The sequence below is a fragment of the Mustelus asterias genome, chromosome 4, assembly GCF_964213995.1.
Source record: "Mustelus asterias chromosome 4, sMusAst1.hap1.1, whole genome shotgun sequence".
Lineage (NCBI taxonomy): Eukaryota > Metazoa > Chordata > Chondrichthyes > Carcharhiniformes > Triakidae > Mustelus > Mustelus asterias.
This window is the reverse complement of record NC_135804.1, coordinates 11,309-34,631: the sequence shown is the minus strand read 5'-3', so window position 1 is coordinate 34,631 and position 23,323 is coordinate 11,309. Positions and strand designations below refer to the sequence as shown.

The 23,323-nt window shown below is 45.9% G+C and overlaps 1 protein-coding gene across 1 annotated transcript; it reads left to right on the top strand.

Annotated features, from left to right (window-relative positions):
• The first annotated feature begins 1,737 nt into the window (after positions 1–1,737).
• Positions 1,738–22,565, top strand: has3 (hyaluronan synthase 3). Its single transcript, XM_078212079.1, has 3 exons — positions 1,738–2,361; positions 16,065–16,166; positions 20,907–22,565. Exons 1-3 carry the CDS (start codon positions 1,738–1,740, stop codon positions 21,834–21,836), a joined length of 1,656 nt encoding a protein of 551 aa, XP_078068205.1. The 3' UTR covers positions 21,837–22,565.
• The last annotated feature ends 758 nt before the right edge of the window (positions 22,566–23,323 follow it).

Here is a 23,323-nt window from a genome sequence, read left to right as displayed (position 1 = left end):
TGTAATCCACATTTAAATTAGTCCTACCAAAATGAATCACCTCACATTTATCAGGGTTAAACTCCATTTGCCATTTTTCAGCTCAGCTTTGCATCCTATCTATGTCTCTTTGCAGCCTACAACAGCCCTCCACCTCATCCACGACTCCACCAATCTTGGTGTCATCAGCAAATTTATTGATCCACCCTTCAGCCCCCTCCTCTAAGTCATTAATAAAAATCACAAAGAGCAGAGGACCAAGCACTGATCCCTGTGGCACTCCGCTATCAACCTGCCTCCAGTCCGAAAATTTTCCATCCACCACCACCCTCTGTCTTCGATCAGATAGCCAGTTACCTATCCAATCGCCCAGCTTTCCCTCTATCCCACACCTCCTTACTTTCATCATAAGCTGACCATGGGGGACCTTATCAAACGCTATAAATGATTTGGAGGAAAATGTAACTGGATTGATTAGTAAGTTTGTGGACGACACAAAGGTTGGTGGATTTGCAGATAGCGATGAGGACCATCAGAGGATACAGCAGGATATAGATCAGTTGGAGACTTGGGCGGAGAGGTGGCAGATGGAATTTAATCTGGACAAATGTGAGGTAATGCATTTTGGAAGGTCTAAAACAGATAGGAAATATACAGTAAATGGCAGAACCCTTAGGAGTATTGATAGGCAAAGGGATCTGGGTGTACAGGTACACAGGTTCCTGAAAGTGGCAATGCAGGTGGAGAAGGTAGTCAAGAAGGCATATGGCATGCTTGCCTTCATCGGCCAGGGCATTGAGTTTAAAAATGGCAAGTCATGTTGCAGCTTTATAGAACCTTAGTTAGGCCACACTTGGAATATAGTGTTCAATTCTGTTCGCCACACTATCAGAAGGATGTGGAGGCTTTGGAGAGGGTACAGAAAAGATTTTCTAAGATGTTGCCTGGTATAGAGGGCATCAGCTATGAGGAGAGGTTGGAGAAACTTGGTTTGTTCTCACTGGAACGACGGAGGTTGAGGGGTGACCTGATAGAAGTCTACAAGATTATGAGAGGCATGGACAGAGTGGATAGTCAGAAGCTGTTTCCCAGGGTGGAAAAGTCAATTACTAGGGGGCATAGATTTAAGGTGCGAGGGGCAAGGTTTAAAGAAGATATACGAGGTTGATTTTTTACACAGAGGGTGGTAGGTGCCTGGAACTTGTTGCCGGGGGAGGTAGTGGAAGCAGATATGATAGTGAGTTTAAAGGAGCGTCTGGACAAATACATGAATAGGATGGGAATAGAGGGATATGGACCCGGAAGGGTAGGGGTTTTTAGTTAAGTCGGGTAGCATGGTCTGTGCAGACTTGGAGGGCCGAAGGGCCTGTTCCTGTGCTGTAATTTTCTTTGTTCTTTGTTCTAAGCTTTTTGATGAATTCTGGGGAATCTTCTTTATGCAAAGAGTGGTGAGAAAGTGGAACTCTCTATCTCATGGAGTGGGTTGAACTGAATAACATAGATACATTTAAGGGGAGGAAGAGAAGTACAATTGGATGATGGGAACAGGGGGTTATGACATCCTAAATTCGATAAGGATGGCAGGAGACTTGAGTGGAACATAAACTTGGGCATGGTCTGGTTTTGCCAAATAGCCTGATTCGTTACTGTACATTTGATGTAATTCTATGTTATTGCACTTTATTAACCATCCCACATTAATGCTGGATATTCACTGGCTTGCTCTGTCTCAGTTGATTGTCTTTCCCATTACAGAACATGTCCTGTGAGAGATTCTGCACCACTCTCCGAATTATAGCAAGCACTTTGTTTGCCTTGTCAGTGCTGGCAGCCATTACCTGCACCTATGTGAAGGGTTATCAGTTTGGCTACACGGAGAATTACCACCTGTCCTTTGGCCTGTACGGGGCCATCCTCGCATTACACCTCTTCATTCAGAGTCTCTTCGCTTTCCTGGAGCACAGGAGGATGAGGAAGGAGAATCGGCCTCTCAAATTTAACAAGTCAGTTGCCCTTTGTATTGCCGCTTACCAGGAAGACCCAGATTATCTCAAGAAATGCCTGGTGTCAGTGAAACGGATCGCATATCCCAATCTCAAGGTGGTGATGGTCATCGATGGCAACAGCGAAGAAGACATTTACATGATGGAAATATTCAATGAGCTCATGGGCTTGGAGAGTACTGGCTCCTATGTCTGGACGAGTAATTACCATGAGATGGGGACTGGAGAGACGCACATTACCTTCAATGAGGGCAAGAGGAGGGTGGAGGAAATCGTGACTCAGTCTAAATTCTCCTGCATCATGCAGAAGTGGGGAGGGAAGCGAGAGGTGATGTACACAGCATTCGCCGCACTTGGTGACTCCGTGGATTATATACAGGTGGGGTTGATGCACTGGAGAACAGGGGCAAGGCTCTACTGTTCCCCAAAACTACTTTCAGGCAGATTTTTCTTGGGGCACAGTCCACACCGCATCCCTATAACAGGTGATGAGGCAACAATCCAGCTCTATTTATAAACTCAAGATCCAATATGCTTTGCTAATCACTATCTCAATATGTCCCGCACCCTCAAAGGTCAATGCACATGAGAGAAAAATACAAAAACAGAAGCTGGATTTACATTTTAAAATAGGCGCTGGTTCCAAAGCCAACAAACAGAGGGTAGCAGAAACCCTCTGTTCCAACATATGATTTGAACAGTGTCCATAGAACCATAGAATCCCTACAGTGCAGGGAGGCCAATCAGCCCATTGAGTCTGCACCGACTCTCCGGAAAGAGCATCCCATCCAGTCCCTCATGTCTGCCCATTCCCATAGTTCCTTGCATTTACCATGACCAATCCTGCACATCTTTGTCAGTAAGTTTCTATTGGCTCTCCCTATTTCTTTTGCCAAAATGCATCAGCTTACACTTCAACCCTGGAGCTCCCTCACTAACAGCAATGTGGGTGTACCTACAGCACACAGACATCAGTGCTTCAGAAAGGTGGCTCACCACTGTTAATGATATAACTGAATAAGAAGATCCCAGAATGGAACCCTGGCTCAAAAGACTGTAACTTTTACATATGTTTTATAAAATGTGGAGGAACAGAGTAACAGGACCACTAATTATAATACAATACTCCTTTACTCCCCCTTACCTTCACAAACACACACACTTTAAGATTATCACAGATTACAAAGTACATCTTAAATTACGATGGTCTCATTAAATCACCAAGTCCCTTTTATGCACACAAGCTGACTGTGGTCAAATACATGCATTCTGTTCGGAATCCAAGTTAGTGTCTGTGGATTTCTCCTGAGAATCCCCCCCAGATGATTATCATGTGAGAGTGTCCAAATTCCGCTTCCAAAACAGGCTTAAAATCTCTCTCAACATTTTCCCTTAGCAGTTTGCATTACAAACTCCAGTCCAGGTTTTACAAATGACTCTTTTAAACAAAGCTTCCACTCCACTTTTAACAGGGAACCCAGTCCAGGATTTACACCACCCTTTTTAGAATTTCTTTGTCTTAAAGACTTCTACACAAACTCTTATTTTAACTCACGGTTCATAGACTGTAGCAAAATCCAACAAACCTGTAAATCATTTCAGATGTCCTTCTGGCATCTCAGCCTTCCTCTCAGCTCTCTATCATTACTGAAGAGGTCTCTGTTCTAATACCTTTAACCTCAGACTTTGTGAAAACTTCTCTTCATTTCCCTAGTTTCCTTAACTCGCTGCTCTTTAGAAAACCATTACCACATGGTATGGTTTTCTTCTAGCAAGGCTGAGAGAGATGTTCCCTCTTTATTTAGCCTTCTAAAACCAACTGCTTCCAGCAAAGCTACCTTCTCTCCCTTGAACTGATTTATTGATTTGATTTATTGTTGTCACATGTATTGGGATACAGTGAAAAGTATTGTTTCTTGTGCACTAAACAGACAAAACATACCATTTATAGAGTACATATGGGAGAAGGAAAGGAGAGGGTGCAGAATGGGTTTTTATTTTAACTTTAAAAGTCAGTTACCTGGGAGGTTCCCCCTCATTGTTCCACTGGAGCAAGCTGAGAGGGAGTGATTGGAGGCAGCAGTGCTGGTGAGAGATTAATTGAATTGTTTATTTATTTAATTAGTCAGCTAGTGTGTGTTTTTTTTTGGCCTTTACTTTTGCAGTTGTATTTTAAGTTTAAAGTGAAAACTGGAAGTGGGCTGCTAAGGAGTCTGGGAAGGGTTTTTTAAGCGCATGAAGTATAAAAGGTAGGCTGCAGTATACAGCGGGCAGCGTCGGGAGTGGGCAGCGGAGTGAGTGGGAAGCAGAGTGTGAGCTATAAGGTGCCAGAGGACTGGAGAATGGCGAATGTTGTTCCTCTGTTTAAGAAAGGGAATAGAAATGACCCTGGTAATTATAGACCGGTTAGTCTTACTTCGGTGGTTGGTAAATTGATGGAAAAGGTCCTTAGAGATGGGATTTACGACCATTTAGAAAGATGCGGATTAATCCGGGATAGTCAGCATGGATTCGTGAAGGGCAAGTCATGCCTCACAAATTTGATAGAATTTTTTGACGAGGTAACTAAGTGTGTTGATGAAGGTAGGGCAGTTGATGTCATATACATGGATTTTAGTAAGGCGTTTGATAAGGTCCCCCATGGTCGGCTTATGATGAAAGTGAGGGGGTGTGGGATAGAGGGAAAGTTGGCCGATTGGATAGGTAACTGGCTGTCTGATCGAAGACAGAGGGTGGTGGTCGATGGAAAATTTTCGGATTGGAGGCAGGTTGCTAGCGGAGTGCCGCAGGGATCAGTGCTTGGTCCTCTGCTCTTTGTGATTTTTATTAATGACTTGGAGGAGGGGGCTGAAGGGTGGATCAGTAAATTTGCTGATGACACCAAGATTGGTGGAGTAGTGGATGAGGTGGAGGGCTGTTGTAGGCTGCAAAGAGACATAGATAGGATGCAAAGCTGGGCTGAAAAATGGCAAATGGAGTTTAACCCTGATAAATGTGAGGTGATTCATTTTGGTAGGACGAATTTAAATGTGGATTACAGGGTCAAAGGTAGGGTTCTGAAGACTGTGGAGGAACAGAGAGATCTTGGGGTTCATATCCACAGATCTCTAAAGGTTGCCACTCAAGTGGATAGAGCTGTGAAGAAGGCCTATAGTGTGTTAGCTTTTATTAACAGGGGGTGGGAGTTTAAGAGCCGTGGGGTTATGCTGCAACTGGACAGGACCTTGGTGAGACCACATTTGGAGTATTGTGTGCAGTTCTGGTCACCTCACTATAGGAAGGATGTGGAAGCACTGGAAAGAGTGCAGAGGAGATTTACCAGGATGCTGCCTGGTTTGGAGGGTAGGTCTTATGAGGAAAGGTTGCGGGAGCGAGGGCTGTTCTCTCTGGAGCGGAGGAGGCTGAGGGGAGATTTAATAGAGGTTTATAAAATGATGAAGGGGATAGATAGAGTGAACGTTCAAAGACTATTTCCTCGGGTGGATGGAGCTATTACAAGGGGGCATAACTATAGGGTTCGTGGTGGGAGATACAGGAAGGATATCAGAGGTAGGTTCTTTACGCAGAGAGTGGTTGAGGTGTGGAATGGACTACCTGCAGTGATAGTGGAGTCAGACACTTTAGGAACATTTAAGCGGTTATTGGATAGGCACATGGAGCACACCAGGATGATAGGGAGTGGGATAGCTTGATCTTGGTTTCAGATAAAGCTCGGCACAACATCGTGGGCCGAAGGGCCTGTTCTGTGCTGTACTGTTCTATGTTCTAATGGAGTAAAAGTAAAGTGAAGTTTATTTATTAGTCGCAAGTAGGCTTACATTAACACTGCAATGAAGTTACTGTGAAAATCCCCTAGTCGCCATACTCTGGCACCTGTTCGGGTACACTGAGGGAGAATTTAGCATGGCCCATGCATTTAACCAGCACATCTTTCAGACTGTGGGAGGAAACCAGAACACTTGGAGGAAGCCCACGCAGACATGGGGAGAACTTGCAGACTCTGCAGAGACAGTGACCCAAGCTGGGAATCGAACCCAGGCCCCTGGCACCGTGAGGCAGCAATGGTAACCACTGTGCCACCGTGCCACCCCAGAGCACAGAAGGAGTATAGTAAGCCTCCTTCTGCACTGTAGGGATTTTATGGATAAGGAGTCTCTCCATATCTCCACCTGCTCTGCTTTCCATTTAAAACTAAGAACAAAGGAAGGTGGTCTCCTGTTGCCAAGCAATGCCAAACTTCCATATATTTTTGACGTTGTAGTCCTCTCTAAGCACAATAGAATCCCAGCACATACAAATCCCAGCATGAAGTGTTTTTAACCCTTTCAGGCACAGAAACATTAAATTAAACCCACTTAAAACAATATCATATTTCTAATGTTTACCAATACAAATATAAATCCCTTAAAACTAACTTTGTTTCCCCAAAACCTCCCACTTCCACCCTCTCAAGGGCAGTTAAGAATGAATAATAAATACTGGCTTTGCCAGTGATGCCCACATCCCATGAAAAACTATAAAAATGCCTCACTTCTGTGGCAATCATACTTGTGACTTGAAAATGGACCTGACATCCAGAAAAAAAACTAACGTGGGAAAATGCAGCCTCTGGCCAGTTTGGGGAACAGTCTCTCAGCATCCACTCTATTAAGCCCATCCAAAGTTTTATGTCTCAATGAGATCCTCTCTCATTCTTCCAAACTCTAGGGAGTATAGACCAGTTCTACCCAATCTCTCCTCATAGGGCAGCAATATTTGCCCACGAATTAGTCTATTGAACCTCAAAGGCAAGTAGACTTTTTGTTAGGTAGGGGGATAAATTGTACACTGTACTCCAGGTCTTGGTCTCACCAAGCCTAAAATAATGGCGACAAAGGTTCTTACTCTTGCACTCTGAATAAAAGCTAAAGGGACAAAAGTGGGGAATTATGCTTGGAGCCCAAAGAAGTAGGGGAGATCCTAAATGAATACTTACATAAGAACATAAGAAATAGGAGCAGGAGTAGGCCATCTAGCCCCTCGAGCCTGCCCCGCCATTCAATAAGATCATGGCTGATCTGACGTGGATCAGTACCACTTACCCGCCTGATCCCCATAACCCTTAATTCCCTTACCGATCAGGAATCCATCCATCCGCGCTTTAAACATATTCAGCGAGGTAGCCTCCACCACCTCAGTGGGCAGAGAATTCCAGAGATTCACCACCCTCTGGGAGAAGAAGTTCCTCCTCAACTCTGTCTTAAACCGACCCCCCTTTATTTTGAGGCTGTGTCCTCTAGTTTTAACTTCCTTACTAAGTGGAAAGAATCTCTCCGCCTCCACCCTATCCAGCCCCCGCATTATCTTATAAGTCTCCATAAGATCCCCCCTCATCCTTCTAAACTCCAACGAGTACAAACCCAATCTCCTCAGCCTCTCCTCATAATCCAAACCCCTCATCTCCGGTATCAACCTGGTGAACCTTCTCTGCACTCCCTCCAATGCCAATATATCCTTCCTCATATAAGGGGACCAATACTGCACACAGTATTCCAGCTGCGGCCTCACCAATGCCCTGTACAGGTGCATCAAGACATCCCTGCTTTTATATTCTATCCCCCTCGCGATATAGGCCAACATCCCATTTGCCTTCTTGATCACCTGTTGTACCTGCAGACTGGGCTTTTGCGTCTCATGCACAAGGACCCCCAGGTCCCTTTGCACGGTAGCATGTTTTAATTTGTTTCCATTGAGATAGTAATCCCATTTGTTATTATTTCCTCCAAAGTGTATAACCTCGCATTTCTCAACGTTATACTCCATTTGCCATATCCTCGCCCACTCACTCAGCCTGTCCAAATCTCTCTGCAGATCTTCTCCGTCCTCCACACGATTCACTTTTCCACTTATCTTTGTGTCGTCTGCAAACTTCGTTACCCTACACTCCGTCCCCTCCTCCAGATCATCTATATAAATGGTAAACAGTTGCAGCCCGAGTACCGATCCCTGCGGCACGCCACTAGTTACCTTCCTCCAACCGGAAAAACTCCCATTTATTCCGACTCTTTGCTTCCTGTCGGATAGCCAGTCCCCAATCCACTTTAACACACTACCCCCAACTCCGTGTGCCCTAATCTTCTTCAGCAGCCTTTTATGGGGCACCTTATCAAACGCCTTTTGGAAATCCAGAAACACCGCATCCACCGGTTCTCCTCCATCAACCGCCCTAGTCACATCTTCATAAAAATCCAACATGTTCGTCAAGCACGACTTTCCCCTCATGAATCCATGCTGCGTCTGATTGATCGAACCATTTCTATCCAGATGCCCTGCTATCTCCTCTTTAATAATGGATTCCAGCATTTTCCCTACTACAGACGTTAAGCTGACCGGCCTATAGTTACCCGCCTTTTGTCTCCTTCCTTTTTTAAACAGCGGCGTAACATTAGCCGTTTTCCAATCAACCGGCACTACCCCAGAATGCAACGAGTTTTGATAAATAATCACTAACGCATCCTCTATTACCTCTGACATTTCTTTCAATACCCTGGGATGCATTCCATCCGGACCCGGGGACTTGTCCACCTTCAGTCCCATTAGTCTACCCAGCACTGCCTCTCTGGTAACATTAATTGTATTAAGTATTTCTCCTGCTGCCAACCCTCTATCGTTAATATTTGGCAAACTATTTGTGTCCTCCACCGTGAAGACCGACACAAAAAACTTATTTAAAGACTCAGCCGTATCCTCATTTCCCACTATTAACTCCCCCCTCTCGTCCTCCAAGGGTCCAACATTCACTCTAGCCACTCTATTCCTTTTTATATATTTATAAAAACTTTTACTATCATTTTTTATATTAATTGCTAGCCTAGCTTCATAGTCTATCCTTCCTTTCTTTATCGCTTTTTTAGTCTCTCTTTGTTGTTTCTTAAATTTTTCCCAATCACTTGTTTCTCCACTATTTTTGGCCACTCTGTACGCAGCTGTTTTTATTTTAATACTCTCCTTTATTTCCTTCGTTATCCACGGCTGGTTCTCCCTTTTCTTACAATCCTTGTTTTTTGCTGGAATATATTTTTGCTGAGAACTGAAAAGGATCTCCTTAAAAATCCTCCACTGTTCCTCAGCTATCCTACCTGCCAGCCTGCTCTCCCAGTCTACCTTAGCCAATTCATCCCTCATCCTATCATATTTCCCTCTGTTCAAACAGAGGACACTGGTTTGGGACCAAACTTTCTCCTCTTCCATCTGAATCAGAAATTCGACCATATTGTGGTCACTAGACCCAAGAGGGTCCTTCACAATAAGATCCTTAATTCTACCTACCTCGTTACACAATACCAGATCCAAAATAGCTCGTTCCCTCGTCGGTTCCGTAACATGCTGTTCAAGGAAACTATCCCGACAGCATTCTAAGAACTCTTCCTCCATTCCACCCTTACCGACTTGAGTCTGCCAGTCAATGTGCATGTTGAAGTCCCCCATGATTATTGCCGTTCCGTTTTTACACGCATCCCTTATCTGCTTGTTTATAGCCCTCCCTACCTCAACATTATTATTTGGGGGCCTATATACCACACCTACTAGTGTCTTTCTCCCTCTACTATTCCTCATCTCTACCCATAACGATTCCACGTTTTGTTCCTCAGAGCCTATGTCATCCCTCAGTACTACCCTGATATTATCTCTTATTAATAGCGCGACCCCACCACCTTTTCCTTCCTGTCTATTCTTCCTAAACGCCTGATACCCCTGGATATTCATCTCCCAGTCCTGGTCACCTTTCAGCCACGTTTCTGTAATGGCCACTAGATCGTACCCACTTGTGCTGATTTGCACCATCAACTCATTTACCTTGTTCCGAATGCTTCGTGCATTCAGGCAAAGTGTCCTTATTCCAGCTTTTATCTGGACCCGCTTTGATGAGTCGCGAACACCCTCTCCCTCTACTCCCTTATCTAAATTACCGCCTTCATTCACTTGCACCCTCTCCTCTACCATTAATTTTGTAATTCCCCTTACCCCTGCATCCTCCCCCCCATCAATTAGTTCCTTGATCCTGGTCAACTCTTCTAGCTCCCCTCCCCCCAACCTATCTAGTTTAAATTCTCCCCAGTAGCCTTAGCCAACCTACCGGCCAGGATATTGGTCCCCGTGTGATTCAAGTTCCACCCATTTTTTGTATACAGATCACCCCTGCCCTTAAAGAGGTCCCAATGGTCCAGGAACCTGAATCCCTGCCCCCTGCACCAGTCCCTCAGCCACACATTCATCCTCCACCTCACTCCATTCCTGCCCTCACCTTCCCGTGGCACAGGCAGTAATCCTGAGATTACTACCTTTGCTTTCCTCTTTCTCAGCTGTCTCCCTAATTCCCTGTACTCCTTTTTCATGACCCCTTCTCCCTTCCTACCCACATCAGCGGTACCAATATGTACCGCTACCTCAGGCTCCTCTCCCTCCCACCTCAGGATTTCCGGGACGCGACTAGCGACATCCTGGATCCCGGCCCCAGGGAGGCAGACCACCATGCGAGAATCCCGCCTACCTCCGCAGAAACGCCTGTCTGTCCCCTTCACCATCGAGTCCCCGATTAATACCGCCTTCCTCCTCTTTTCCTTAGCCCTCTGAGTTACAGGGCTGGACTCCACTGCGGAGACACGGCCACTGCTGCTTCCCCCAGGCGGGCTGTCCCCCCCAGCAGTACTCAAGCAGGAGTACTTGTTGTGCAGGGGCAAATCCACCGGGGTGCTCTCAACCACCCTAGCCTTACCCTTCCTGGCCGTCACCCACTTGGCCTCCTCCCGTGGCCCTGGTGTGACCACCTGATGATAGCTCTTGTCTATCACCTCCTCATTCTCCCTCATCAGCCTAAGATCCTCGACCTGCAGTTCCAGCTCCCTAACACGGTCCCTCAGGAACCGCAGCTCGACACACCCCTCACAGATGTGGATGTCCGGGAGGCCAGATGCCTCCAGGACCTCCCACATCCTACACTGGGAACAACACACTGGTTTCACACTCATACTGGACACTTTATGTCAAGTAAGACAGTGAAATGTTAATAAGAGTGTAAGGAAACAAAAACTCACCCCTGCTCGTCCAAGCCCTGTGAGCCAAAGCCCTGACAGCTCACTCAACTTCCCACTCACTCTGCTGCCCGCTACGATGCTGCCCGCTGTATACTTTGGTGCACTTTTAAACCCTCCAAAAACTTCCCCTGGCCTCTCCTGGCCCGACTTCCGGTTTTGAAAAAAACCTCCGATTTTAAACCCAAAATTAACTGAAAAAATAAATAATTAATTACAGTCAGAAAACCCACTCTCTTACCCTCAGCCTGCTCCTGGGAACAATGAAGCTGAACCTCCAAGGTAAGCCCTTTTTAAACCCTCCAAAAACTTCCCCTGGCCTCTCCTGGCCCGACTTCCGGTTTTGAAAAAAACCTCCGATTTTAAACCGACTTTGCGTCGGTATTCACAAAGGAGAGGGATGTGTTGACTGGGAGTGTCTCGGAGGGGAGTGTTGAACCGTTGGAGAAAATCTCCATTACAAGGGAGGAAGTGTTAGGTTTGTTAGAGAATATAAAGACTGACAAATCCCCAGAGCCTGATGGATTCCATCCAAGGCTGCACAGGGAGACAAGAGATGAAATTGCTGGGCCTCTGATGCAAATCTTTGTCTCGTCACTGGACACAGATGAGGTCCCCGAGAATTGGAGGATAGCTAATGTGGTCCCGTTATTTAAGAAGGGTAGGAAGGATAACCCAGGAAATTATAGGCCGGTGAGCTTGACGTCCGTGGTGGGGAAGTTGGTGGAGAAGATTCTTCGAGATAGGATGTATGCACATTTAGAAAGGAATAAACTCATTAACGATAGTCAGCATGGTTTTGTGAGAGGGAGGTCATGCCTCACTAACCTGGTGGAGTTTTTTGAAGAAGTGACTAGAATGGTTGATGAGGGAAGGGCCGTGGATGTCGTCTATATGGACTTTAGTAAAGCGTTTGACAAAGTCCCTCATGGTAGGCTGGTGAAAAAGGTTGGATCTCATGGGATAAAGGGGGAGGTGGCTAGATGGGTGGAGAACTGGCTTGGTCACAGAAGACAGAGGGTGGTAGTGGAAGGGTCTTTTTCTGGCTGGAGGCCTGTGACTCGTGGTGTTCCGCAGGGCTCTGTATTGGGACCTCTGCTGTTTGTGATTTATATAAACGATCTGGAAGAAGGTGTAACTGGGGTGATCAGTAAGTTTGCGGACGACACAAAATTGGCAGGACTTGCAGATAGTGAGGAGCATTGTCAGAGGCTATAGAAGGATATAGATAGGCTGGAAATTTGGGCAAAGAAATGGCAGATGGAGTTCAATCCTGATAAAATGCGAAGTGATGCATTTTGGTAGAAATAATGTAGGGAGGAGCTATACGATAAATAGCAGAACCATAAAGGGTGTAGATACGCAGAGGGACCTGGGTGTGCAAGTCCACAGATCCTTGAAGGTGACGTCACAGGTGGAGAAGGTGGTGAAGAAGGCATATGGCATGCTTGCCTTTATAGGACGGGGCATAGAGTATAAAAGTTGGGGTCTGATGTTGCAGATGTATAGAACGTTGGTTCGGCCGCATTTGGAATACTGCGTCCAGTTCTGGTCGCCACACTACCAGAAAGACGTGGAGGCTTTGGAGAGAGTACAGAGGAGGTTTACCAGGATGTTGCCTGGTATGGAGGGGCTTAGTTATGAGGAGAGATTGGGTAAACTGGGGTTGTTCTCCCTGGAAAGACGGAGGATGAGGGGACTTAATAGAGGTGTATAAAATTATGAAAGGCATAGATAGGGTGAATGGTCGGAAGCTTTTCCCCAGGCCAGTGGTGACGTTCTCGAGGGGTCATAGGTTCAAGGTGAAGGGGGGGAGGTTTAACACAGACAGGAGAGTGGCGAATGTTGTTCCTCTGTTTAAGAAAGGGAATAGAAATGACCCTGGTAATTATAGACCGGTTAGTCTTACTTCGGTGGTTGGTGAATTGATGGAAAAGGTCCTTAGGGATGGGATTTACGACCATTTAGAAAGATGCGGATTAACCCGGGATAGTCTGCACGGATTCGTGAAGGGCAAGTCATGCCTCACAAATTTGATTGAATTTTTTGAGGAGGTAACTAAGTGTGTTGATGAAGGTAGGGCAGTTGATGTCATATACATGGATTTTAGTAAGGCATTTGATAAGGTCCCCCATGGTCGGCTTATGATGAAAGTGAGGAGGTGTGGGATAGAGGGAAAGTTGGCCGATTGGATAGGTAACTGGCTGTCTGATCGAAGACAGAGGTGGATGGAAATTTTTCGGACTGGAGGCAGGTTGCTAGCGGAGTGCCACAGGGATCAGTGCTTGGTCCTCTGCTCTTTGTGATTTTTATTAATGACTTAGAGGAGGGGGCTGAAAGGTGGATCAGTAAATTTGCTGATGACACCAAGATTGGTGGAGTAGTGGATGAGGTGGAGGGCTGTTGTAGGCTGCAAAGAGACATAGATAGGATGCAAAGCTGGGCTGAAAAATGGCAAATGGAGTTTAACCCTGATAAATGTGAGGTGATTCATTTTGGTAGGACTAATTTAAATGTGGATTACAGGGTCAAAGGTAGGGTTCTGAAGACTGTGGAGGAACAGAGAGATCTTGGGGTCCATATCCACAGATCTCTGAAGGTTGCCACTCAAGTGGATAGAGCTGTGAAGAAGGCCTATCGTGTGTTAGCTTTTATTAACAGGAGGTTGGAGTTTAAGTGCCATGGGGTTAAGCTGCAACTGTACAGGACCTTGGTGAGACCACATTTGGAATATTGTGTGCAGTTCTGGTCCCCTCACTATAAGGATGTGGAAGCGCTGGAAAGAGTGCAGAGGAGATTTACCAGGATGCTGCCTGGTTTGGAGGGTAGGTCTTATGAGGAAAGGTTGACGGAGCTAGGGCTGTTCTCTCTGGAGCGGAGGAGGCTGAGGGGAGACTTAATAGAGGTTTATAAAATGATGAAGGGGATAGATAGAGTGAACGTTCAAAGACTATTTCCTCGGGTGGATGGATCTATTACAAGGGGGCGTAACTATAGGGTTCATGGTGGGAGATATAGGAAGGATATCAGAGGTAGGTTCTTTACGCAGAGTGGTTGGGGTGTGGAATGGACTACCTGCAGTGATAGTGGAGTCAGACACTTCAGGAACATTTAAGCGGTTATTGGATAGGCACATGGAGCACACCAGGATGTTAGGGAGTGGGATAGCTTGATCTTGGTTTCGGTACAACATCGTGGGCCGAAGGGCCTGTTCTGTGCTGTACTGTTCTATGTTCTATCAGAAGGACATATTTTACACAGAGGGTGCTGGGGCCTGGAATGCGCTGCCAGGCAAGGTGGTGGAGGCGGACACACTGGGAACGTTTAAGACTTATCTAGATAGCCATATGAACGGAGTGGGAATGGAGGGATACAAAAGAATGGTCTAGTTTGGACCAGGGAGCGGCACGGGCTTGGAGGGCCGAAGGGCCTGTTCCTGTGCTGTATTGTTCTTTGTTAATAGAGAGCTAGAACCCAGGTAGGCCTCTCTGCTTAACCATGGAGGTGGGTACCACTCAGAAATTGTTGAGAGACAAGGAAACTCTGTCCCGAGAAGTATTCAAAATTGATACAGTACCCCACAACAGACTAGTGGGAAAAGTTATAGCTGGTGGAATAAAAGGGACAGAGTCAATGTGGATACAACATTGGCTGAATGACAAAAAGCAGAATGGTCGCTGGATATTTTTTGGATTGGAGAAGGTTTGTACTGGTATACCCCAAGGGTCAGGACTGCGACCCTTGTTGTCGCTGATATATATAAATGATCTATATCTTGGTGTGCAGGTGACAATTTCAAACTTTGGGGATGACACAAAACTTGGAAGTATTGTAAACTGTGGAGAGGACAGTGTAGAACTTCAAAAGGAGATGATTAAGTTGGTGGAGTGGGCAGATAGGTGCAGATGAAGTTCAATGAGAAGTGTGAGGTGATGCATTTGGTAGGAAGAACATGGAGAGACAATATAAAACAAAGGGTAAAATTCTTAAAGGAGTGCAGGCACAGAGGGAACTGAGTGTATCTGTGCATTGATCGTTGAAGGTGGCAGGACAGGTGGAGAGAGCAGTTAATAAAGCATATAGTATTCTTTGTCTTATTAATAGCAGCATAGAATACATGAGCAAGAAGATTATGCTAAACCTATACAAGACATTAGTTAGACCTCAACTTGAAAATTGTGTACGGTTCTGGACACCACGCTATAGGAAGCATGTGAATGCATTGGAGAGAGTGCAGAATAGGTTTACAATGGCTCATCACAACATTCAAGGCTATGGGCCAAGTGCTGGTAAATGGGATTAGGTGGGAGGTCAGGTGTTGCTCATATATTGGTGGAGATTCGAAGGGCCTCTTCTGCATTCTATGATAAGAAACGTCAGTTATGAGGATAGATTGGAGAGGTTGGGACTGTTCTCCTTGGAGAGAAGAAGGCGAAGAGGAGATTTGATAGAAATGTTCAAAATCATGATGGGGCTGGGCAGACAGGGAGAAACTGTTCCTGCTCGGAAAAAAGTCAAGAACGAGAGGGCACAGATTTAAAGTGATTTGTAAAAGAAGCAAATGTGATGTGAGAAAAAACTTGTTCACACAGCGAGTGGTTAGGGTCTGGAATGCGCTGCCTGGAAATGTGATGGAGGCAGGTTCAATCAAGCATTCAATGTGCAGGGGTATGGGGAAAAGGCAGGGGAATGGCACTAAGTCATGTTGCTTGTTTGAAGAGCTGGTGCAGGAATGATGGGCCAAATGGCCTCCTTTTGCACTGTAACAATTTTGTGAACCTGGATAACTAACAGTGATCAGGTGGCAAAGAGTAAAGAGGCCCAGGCATAGCAGATCCACAATCACCAAAATAGTGAGAGTGGTGAGTGTGACTCAGATAGTGGAATGTTCTGACAAAAGGCACAACAGCCAACCAAAGTGACCAACTGTTATTAATACCCATCGGTGTGTGATTTCTGCTTTCTTAAGTGGGCTGGAAATGACCAACTCCCTCTGATGTTTTCTCTTCAGGTGTGTGATTCTGACACAGTATTGGACCCAGCCTGTACTGCAGAGATGGTGAGAGTCCTGGATGGAGACCCCAGTGTAGGGGCAGTTGGTGGAGATGTACAGGTTAGCACAAATTCTTGTTAATGCCTGAACTGTGACAGCTTAAATAGATTTTTCATTCATTTTAATCCCATCTAATTTATCTGCCAATCCAAAGTATGAAGAGAGCACAAGACAGTTAAAGGTTATGGGTTACAAACATCAGTGGAGCTGAGACCCCAACAGGTTCAGCCACAATCTTATTGAATGGTGCAGCAGGTTCGAAGGGCCAAATGGCCTACTCCTGCTCCTAAGTTCCCTCCCACCACCTTGCCCCTCACTAAATTCCCATTCTTAGAAGTCAGCTATTCTTTAGGTCAGTGAGACTACACTCACCTTGTTCTACTCAAGACTTCAGAGGTGATAGTTTGGAAATAGGAAGATAAATTATTTTCGATGAATGGATTGATAAAAGTACTCCCAAACTATTATCTTTAAAGTCCCTCAAGATTTATCAGTGACCTCTCTCTGCAAGTATGACATCTTCCACATTTACACACAGATCCACTTCATCAGCCTGGGATTTGACAATCTGATACTCAGTCAGTGAGCAACAAATTTATTGGAAAGAATATTTTGATTTGATTTATTATTGTCACATGTATTAACATACAGTGAAAAGTATTGTTTCTTGCGCACTATACATACTGTTCCTAGAGAAGGAAACGAGAGAGTGCAGAATGTAGTGTTACAGTCATAGTTAGGGTGTAGAGAAAGATCAACTTAATGCAAGGTAAGTCCATTCAAAAGTCTGATAGCAGCAAGGAAGAAGCTATTCTTGAATCGGTTGGTATGTGGCCTCAGACTTTTGTATCTTTTTCCCGAAGAAGGTGGAAGAGACAATGTCCGGGATGCCCAGGGTCCTTAATTGTGCCGGCTGCTTTGCTGAGGCAGCGGGAAGTGTAGACAGTCAATGGATGGGAGGCTGAAATCTCTCCACCAATCTTTCCTCTTTCATCCATCCTCTTAATAGCTCATTTTGTTTCTTTTTTCATTCTTTCATGGGCTTAGTGTGTGGGCAGATGCAGTATAATGTGGATAAATGTGAGGTTATCCACTTTGGTAACAATAATAGGAAGTCAGATTGTTACTTGAATGGGTGTAAATTGAGAGGGGTGGATACTCAGCGAGGCCTTGGTGTTCTCGTGCATCAGTTGCTGAAGGTAAGCGTGCAGGTACAGCAGGCAGTAAAGGCGGCACCTGGTATGTTGGCTTTCATAGTGAGAGGATTTGAATATGGGGATAGGGATGATTTGCTGCAATTGTATAGGGCACTGGCGAGGCCACACCTGGAGTATTGTTTGCAGTTTTGGTGTCCTTGCTAGAGGGAGTACAGCAAAGGTTTACCAGAGTGATTCCTGGGGTGGCAGGTCTGTCATATGGGGAGACACTTAGTTGGTTAGGATTATATTCACTGGAGTTCAGAAGAGTGAGAGGGGATCTCATAGGAACTTATAAAATTCTAACAGGGTTAGGCAGGGTAAATTCAGAAAGAATGTTCCTGTTGATGGGGTGGGGGAGTCCAGAACTAGGGGACATAGTTTGAGGATAAGGGATGAACCTTTTAGAACTGAGGTGAGGAGAAATTTCTTCACCCAGAGGGTGGTGAATGTGTGGAAGTCACTACCACAGAAAGTTGAGGCTAAAACGTTGCCTGATTTCAAGAAATTAGATATAGCTCTAGGGGCTAAAGGGGATCAGGATATTGAATTCGATGATCAGCTATGATCAAAATGAATGGCAGAGCAGGCTCAAATGGCCTCCTCCTCCTCCTAGTTTCTATGGGATAGAATTAGCATTGCACATAACGTCTGCAACATGTAGGCCAGACCAGGCAAGGACAGATTTCAATTCCTAAAGGGCATTAGTGAACCAGATGGGTGGCATGGTAGCACAGTGGTTAGCACTGCTGCCTCACAGCACCAGGGACTGGAGTTCGATTCCCAGCTTGGATGACTGTCTGTGTGGAGTCCGCACGCTCTCCTTGTGTCTGCGTGGGTTTCCTCCGGGTGCTTCGGTTTTCTCCCACAGTCCAAAGACGTGCTGGTTCGGTACATTGGCCATGTTAAATTCTCCCTCAGTGTACCTGAACAGGCACCGGAGCATGGCGACTAGGGGATTTTCACAGTAACTTCATTGCAGTGTTAATGTAAGCCTACTTGTGACACTATAAATAAACATAAAACTTGAACTTAAGATGGGTTTTTGCAACAATAATTTTCTGATCATCATTCCATATTTATTGGAATTCAGATTTCACCGTCTGCTGTGATAGGATTGAAAGCCGGGTCCCCAGAGCATTACCCTGGCTCTCTGGATTTCGGTCCAGTGAAAATACCAGTGCTGGACCACCTCAAAAAACAAAGAGAACAAAGAACAATACAGCACAGGAACAGGCCCTTCGGCCCTCCAAGCCCGCGCCGCTCCCTGGTCCAAACTAGACCATTCTTTTGTATCCCTCCATTCCCACTCCGTTCATGTGGCTATCTAGATAAGTCTTAAACGTTCCCAGTGTGTCCGCCTCCAGCACCTTGCCCGGCAGCGCATTCCAGGTCCCCACCACCCGCTGTGTAAAATATGTCCTTCTGATATCCGTGTTAAACCTCCCCCCCTCACCTTGAACCTATGACCCATCGTGAACGTCACCACCGACCTGGGAAAAAGCTTCCCACTGTTCACCCTATCTATGCCTTTCATAATTTTATACACCTTTATTAGGTCACCCCTCATCGTCTGTCTTTCCAGTGAGAACAACCCCAGTTTACCCAATCTCTTCTCATAACTAAGCCCTTCCATACCAGGCAACATCCTGGTAAACCTCCTCTGTACTCTCTCCAAAGCCTCCACGTCCTTCTGGTAGTGTGGCGACCAGAACTTTAGGGCGGCACGGTAGCACAGTGGTTAGCACTGCTGCTTCACAGCTCCAGGGACCTGGGTTCGATTCCCGGCTTGGGTCACTGTCTGTGTGGAGTTTGCACATTCTCCTCGTGTCTGCGTGGGTTTCCTCCGGGTGCTCCGGTTTCCTCCCACAGTCCAAAGATGTGTGGATTAGGTTGATTGGCCATGCTAAAAAAAATTGCCCCTTAGATGCATAGGTTAGAGGGATAAGCGGGTAAATATGTAGGGATAAGGGGGTAGGGCATGGCTGGGATTGTGGTTGGTGCAGACTCGATGGGCCAAATGGCCTCTTTCTGCACTGTAGGTTTCTATCTATGTTTCTAGAACTGGGCGCAGTATTCCAAATGCGGCCGAACCAACGTTCTATACAACTGCAACATCAGACCCCAACTTTTATACTCTATGCCCCGTCCTATAAAGGCAAGCATGCCATATGCCTTATTCACTACCTTCTCCACCCGTGACGTCACCTTCAAGGATCTGTGGACTTGCACACCCAGGTCTCTCTGCGTATCTACACCCTTTATGGTTCTGCCATTTATCGTATAGCTCCACCCTACGTTCGTTCTACCAAAATGCATCACTTCGCATTTATCTGGATTGAATTCCATCTGCCATTTCTTTGCCCAAATTTCCAGCCTATCTATATCCTTCTGTAGCCTCTGACAATGTTCCTCACTATCTGCAAGTCCAGCCATTTTCGTGTTGTCGTCAAACTTACAGATCACTCCAGTTACACCTTCTTCCAGATCGTTTATATAAATCACAAACAGCAGAGATTCCAATACAGAGCCCTGCGGAACACCACTAGTCACAGGCCTCCAGCTGGAAAAAGACCCTTCCGCTACCACCCTCTGTCTTCTGTGACCAAGCCAGTTCTCCACCCATCTAGCCACCTCCCCCTTTATCCCATGAGATCCAACCTTTTGCACCAACCTACCATGAGGGATTTTGTCAAATGCTTTACTAAAGTCCATATAGACATCCACGGCCCTTCCCTCGTCAACCATTCTAGTCACTTCTTCAAAAAACTCCACCAGGTTAGTGAGGCCTGACCTCCCTCTCACAAAACCATGCTGACTATTGTTAATGAGTTTATTCCTTTCTAAATGCGCATACATCCTATCTCTAAGAATCCTCTCCAACAACTTCCCTACCACGGACGTCAAGCTCACTGGCCTATAATTTCCTGGGTTATCCTTCCTACCCTTCTTAAATAACGGGACATTAGCTATCCTCCAATCCTCTGCAAATCCCATGGTGGAACCAGTTTTCTCCCATTTTTGATTAGTCTCCTTCTCCCCTGCTGCGCTCATTCGTCCTTCCCCACTGCTATCCCCATTATACCAATCTCTCCCTTATCCCAATAACAGTCCTCTCCTCCTAGCTCCAATATCCAGTCTATCCCATTTTCAATATTAACCAATCTCTCCTCATTGTCAGCACGGGAGCACAGTGGTTAGCACTGCTTAGATCACAGCGCCAGGGACCCGGGTTCGATTCCCGGCTTGGGTCACTGTCTGTGTGGAGTTTGCACGTTCTCCCCGTGTCTGCGTGGGTTTCCGCTGGGTGCTCCGGTTTCTTCCCACAGTCCAAAAATGTGCAGGTTAGGTGCATTGACTCAACAGGCGCCAGAGTGTGGCGATTAGAGGAATTTCATAGTAACTTCATTGCAGTGTTAATGTAAGCCTTGTGACTAATAAATACTTTGTCCTCCTTAACCAGTTAAATCCCATTTTGTCCCTGATAATCAGTCTACCGTCCCATTTCAAAAGCGAGTATCCCTACAATGTGTGTGATTAGGCTTAGAGCATTGTGAGCTTCAGCCAGTGCAGTATAACTCTGGTCACCTTTATCTGTCTGCAGATCCTGAACCTGTATGATTCGTGGATCTCCTTTCTCAGCAGTGTGCGTTACTGGATGGCCTTTAATGTGGAGCGGGCCTGTCAGTCCTACTTTGGCTGTGTTCAGTGCATCAGTGGGCCACTGGGCATGTACCGTAACCCCTTGCTGCGTCTTTTCCTGTGTGACTGGTATAGCCAGCAGTTTCTGGGCTCCAAGTGCAGCTTTGGAGACGACCGACACCTCACCAACCGAGTGCTAGGCCTGGGCTTCAAGACCAAGTACACAGCCCGCTCCCGCTGCCTGACTGAAACACCAAGTCGCTACCTCCGCTGGCTCAACCAGCAGACCCGCTGGAGCAAGTCCTACTTCCGTGAGTGGCTGTATGGTGCACTCTGCTTCCACAAGCACCATCCATGGATGACATACGAGGCTGTAGTCAGTGGCTTCTTCCCCTTCTTCCTTACAGGCACCGTGTTACAGCTCTTCTACAGAGGCCGACTTTGGAACATCCTGCTCTTTCTGCTGGCTGTACAAGGGGTAGGTGTGCTGAAGGCCAGCTTTGCCTGCCTGCTTCGGGGATCAGTGCAAATGCTCTTCTTGTCCCTCTACTCGCTACTGTACATGTCCAGCCTCCTGCCTGCCAAACTTTTTGCCCTGCTCACCATCAACCGGCCTGGCTGGGGCACATCAGGACGCCGCAAGCTTGTGGTTAACCTTGTGGGCCTGCTGCCTGTCTCTGTCTGGTTTGTGGTGTTGTCCGGGGGTCTGGGGTACACCATCTACCGGGAAAGCCAGCAGCCACTGCCCAACACCGAGTGGCCTTTCCTCATCATTGGCTCTACCATATACGCCTGTTACTGGCTGCTGCTGCTTGGCCTCTACCTGGGCATCGTGTCCAAGCCCTGTGGCCGCAAGCGCGAGCACTGTGACCTGGCCTTCCTGGAGGCCTAAAACCTACCCACCAGGGTCTTGATACCATCAGACCTCCTGCTGCCTGGGATGAGTCCTGGAGTGTTTTTTTTTCTCAATTTTTACTTGTTTAAGGAAAAACAAAGTGTTTAAGAAAAAGGGGTGATATTTCCTCAGCATTGTCAGAGGGACCTGCCATTAACACCCCAAGGTATCATATGGGGAGTTAGAACCCCGAGTTGGGTGTGGGTGAGTTAGCACCTCGGGGTGGAGGGTGTAAATAGAGCGTTAGTATTAAGCAGGTGCTGCTATTCAGAACTGAGCCCTGGCACATCTCCTAATCTTTTGTTAGAGCCTATTTGCATATTTATACTGAACTTCAGTCTGGTTCTGCCGATGTTCTCTCAGGCCACAATGTGGAAATGAGAAACTCTCATTTCAAGGGAATGAAATCACTGAACTAGCAACCTCTTGTTTACAATACTGCTGTTTTTCAAAAAGTTAACTTATTTTATTTTTGTATGAATGTATTTGTCAGACTCTGTATTTAATAAAGTACCTGAGCTTCACTTACTGCCGGTGAACAGATTTTAACTGAAACCTTGTATAATATTTGAGGTGAAAGTGCATGATAGTCTTTGTAAGGTACACATTAGGAAAACACTCCTGTCCAGGACTGTACACACAACCTCTATTTTTTACAATCACTTTGGGGGTTTTAAATTCTGATGTTTTATATGAACTTTTAACAAAATAAAGATTTAATACCTGAACATTCCTGCTGGCGTGTCCAGTCGATGTGTTAGAGTCATCATTAACAAGTGTCAACTGATACGGAACAAAAATGCTGGGAAAAAAAAATCAGCAGGCCAGATACTAACAACAAAACTGACTGGAGACTTTCATTGCTGGCTTATCCAACGTTTTTGTATGGGAACGGGACACACATCCCATTTGTTTCTCACTCAAGGGCCAATGAGCAGATTTCAGAAATGAATGATGAAATTTAAAGATCAGTCTTCCTTTGTGAAGACAGAAGCAAAGTACAAATTTAATTCCTCAGCCATTTCTTTATTTCCCGTTATGAAATCTCCTGTTTCTGATTGTAAGGGGCCTACATTCATTTTTGTCAATGTTTTTCTCTTTATATATCTATAGAAACTTGTGGGCGGTTTTTATGTTCCCCACTAGCTTGCTTTCATACTCTTATTTTCCCTTCTTAATCAATCTCTTGGTCCTCCTTTGCTGAACTTTAAACTGCTCCCAATCCTCAGGTCTATTGCTTTTTCTTCCAATTTGTATGCTTCTTCTTTGAATCTAATACTATCACTAATTTCCCTTGTACAAAGAACAATACAGCACAGGAACAGGCCCTTCGGCCCTCCAGGCCCGCGCCGCTCCCTGGTCCAAACTAGACCATTCTTTTGTATCCCTCCATTCCCACTCTGTACATATGGCTATCTAGATAAGTCTTAAACGTTCCCAGTGTGTCCGCCTCCACCACCTTGCCTGGCAGCGCATTCCAGGCC